Below are 2,793 nucleotides of genomic sequence, written 5' to 3'. Positions count from 1 at the left end.
TGTCTTGCACACCCATGTTTATTGCTACTCTGTTCACAATAGCAAGGAGTTGGAAACAACCTAGGTGCCCTTCAACAAACAAATGGATAGAGAAGCTGTGGTATATTCACACAATGGAATACTACGCTGCACTGAAAAACAAGGAACTCATGCAATATTATTCAAAATGGGTGACCCTGGAGGACATTATGCTGAATGAAGTATCTCAGTCACAAAGGGACAAATACTGCATGGTGCCACTATTGTAAAGCAGGACTGACCTCAGGGTTGGGAGGAGACTGAGAAAGATGGGATAAATAATGTATACTTTATTGAAATAGATGAGGGAGAAAACTGTTTAAAAGGGATATGTGATTAAGTATTTTTGTCATGACAGGAGTCCAGAACGAAGGCTGCATAGTGGAGTGAACCTGGGGGGAGGGATTGTAAAACAATGAAAGAATTTTTCTTTCACTTTTCAAAGAGAAGAGTGTTCTGGGGGGTAGGGGTGGTCAGGGAGAAAAGTGCAACAATGAATGAATGGAAACCCAAAGTCTCTGTAAATTTTCATTAAAATTAATAATAATTTTTTTTAATGCCTGCCTTGGTCCTCCCCACCTCCATGTCACCCCTGCACACAGTCCTGAAAGCTTTCTCGGGTCTCCTGACTACCACCTAGGCCTTGTCATTTCATGCAGCTCATTCTGGGTGGAACCTCATTTTTATTTTCTTGGTGGGAGAGTAGAAGCACTCTGGGAAACCTAGTTGTGCAGATGCTAGTGTCACTGTTTTTGTGGACCCCGCCCGATGGCATGGAGACATTCCACCCCTGTTGGTACTTGAGGAATCCGAGGGCCTCCTGGGAGTCCAGAGTAGTTCTCTGACACACATTTACCTGTCTCCAAGCCCTTTCTGTCTCACAGGAGTGCTGAAGAAAATAAAGAGAAATAATTTGGGAAATTGAAGGGATACAGGTCAACAGGAAGAAGTCTGAGTCTGAACCAGAGGTGGGAGGGCTGAGTGCACCAGGGGCTTGAGATTGAATGGAGAGCATGGGTCTGCATAGCAGGCATCAGGTTGTCCTGGATGCCTGGACTCCACTCCCACTCCCTACCCTCACTCCCGTGTCCTTTGTTTTGCCAGCTCACATCCACGGTGAGCAGATCTGTGTGGCTGCCAGGATGGCGGAGGATCAGGAGTTAATGCAGCTCTGCAAGTTGCCCCCAAAGCCTTCCCACTCACACTCCATCAGCAACACTTACCGCAGCACCCAGCACTCGCAGGCCCTGCTGCGTGGCCTGTTGGCTCTTCGGGACAGTGGGATCCTCTTTGATGTTGTCCTGGTGGTGGAGGGGAAGCACATTGAGGCCCACCGCATTCTGCTGGCCGCATCTTGTGACTACTTCAGGTGAGTTTTACCCAGGGCTGCTTTTTAGGGTGGTTTTTCCCCCCTTAAAATGTTTATTTTAGGTTTCCATATTTCCTTTTAAAGGAGAAAGGTCTGTCCCATCTTCTGGGTTTTCAGAGGCAGTTAACTGAATGGGAGAAAGTTGCCTATCCTCCCAAAATGATAGATGAATCCTTGGATATGCTTTGCAGTGTATTGTTGTTATGTACTAGAGGGTCAGAACTGACCCATAGCTGACCCTCCAGCAGGTAGGTTTTCAAAGTTAGGTAATCGCACAGGAGATTGCCCATCCCTTCCCCCGTGGAGGAGCTGGTGGCCTTGAACCACGTGTCTTTGGGATTGTAGCACAGCTTCTTGACAGTAGGCCACCAGAGCTCCTTGTCCTATCTTTTGGGATGTAACCTTCTCATTTTATTTTATCATAGTGGGGATTGTTGTTATATCCTTTTGTGTATGAATCATCTCATAGCTGGTTTTCAGAAGCAGTTTAATTGTATGGGAGGAGATTGCATATCCTTCTCCCACGGATAAATTGGTAGATTCGAACTATGTGTTTTTGAGGTAGCAACACAGCTTCTTACCAGCCACCAGAGCTCCCTTATCTTGGTCAAAAACTCTTAAGATAAAGTGTGCCATTTTAGCATGTATAATTGTGTTTGTAAGGAAAATAATGTGGTCCCCCTGGGTAGATAACACTGTCGCACAGGAACTGTGCCTCCCCATGTCTTTGTCTTCTGCCACAGTGGGCAGGCATCCTCCCGTCTCCAACTCACACCAGAGTCCCTCCCATTGTTTGTTCTGATGGCTCAGAGAATCACCTCTCCTGTCTCTTGAGACATACGCTGTCTGTTTTTTTAAAAAGTTATTATTAATTTCAATGAAAATTTACAGAGACTTTGGATTTCCATTCATTCTTTGTTGCATGTTCTTTTTAAACACTAAAATGCAGCCTCCAGGAGGGTTTTCTCAGCCCTTTCCCACTTGACCCCTCAGGTGGGTCCACCCAGCAGGCTATCTCACACATGGACACTGTCCCCTGAAACCGCCAACTGAAACCGACCTGCGGGTTCACATGTGTTCTAGAGTGGGACCTGTGCAGATTAAAAGGGACAGGGACATGAGAGAAGGGGGCCAAACAAGGTTCGTTGATCAAGCCCCAAGTTTATTCAGTAATTCCACAGATATTTATAGGGAAACTACAGAAGCCCAGCCCCAAAATACCAGTTTACAGCAGGTCGGAGGGGCACGCCCAGAGTCAGTGAATCACACTGATCCCAGGGATGGGCAGGGCTGCCTTATGCTGAGCTTGGCCTCTCCGTGTCTGCAGTGGGTATGTGAAATAAAGTCCACGGGCAAAATAGTGTTGCTCGTGCCAGAGCCAAGAGAGCTCAGGATGGCTTCCTACA

The 2,793-nt window shown here is 46.8% G+C and overlaps 1 protein-coding gene across 1 annotated transcript in view; it reads left to right on the top strand.

The window, feature by feature from the left end:
* Positions 1 to 1,147: 1,147 nt before the first annotated feature.
* The window catches only part of KLHL22 (kelch-like family member 22), a 49,626-nt gene continuing 47,980 nt past the window's right edge, over positions 1,148 to 2,793 (top strand). Inside the window, exon 1 of the mRNA XM_006902523.1 lies at positions 1,148 to 1,387. Coding sequence (XP_006902585.1) covers positions 1,161 to 1,387 — 227 coding nt within the window. The 5' untranslated portion in view covers positions 1,148 to 1,160. The remainder of the gene's footprint in view (positions 1,388 to 2,793) is intronic.

This window comes from Elephantulus edwardii, unplaced genomic scaffold (assembly GCF_000299155.1).
Source record: "Elephantulus edwardii isolate Elephantulus edwardi_28Jun2011 unplaced genomic scaffold, EleEdw1.0 scaffold00424, whole genome shotgun sequence".
In the NCBI taxonomy this organism is placed as follows: domain Eukaryota; kingdom Metazoa; phylum Chordata; class Mammalia; order Macroscelidea; family Macroscelididae; genus Elephantulus; species Elephantulus edwardii.
This window is presented reverse-complemented; position numbering and strand designations above follow the sequence as displayed.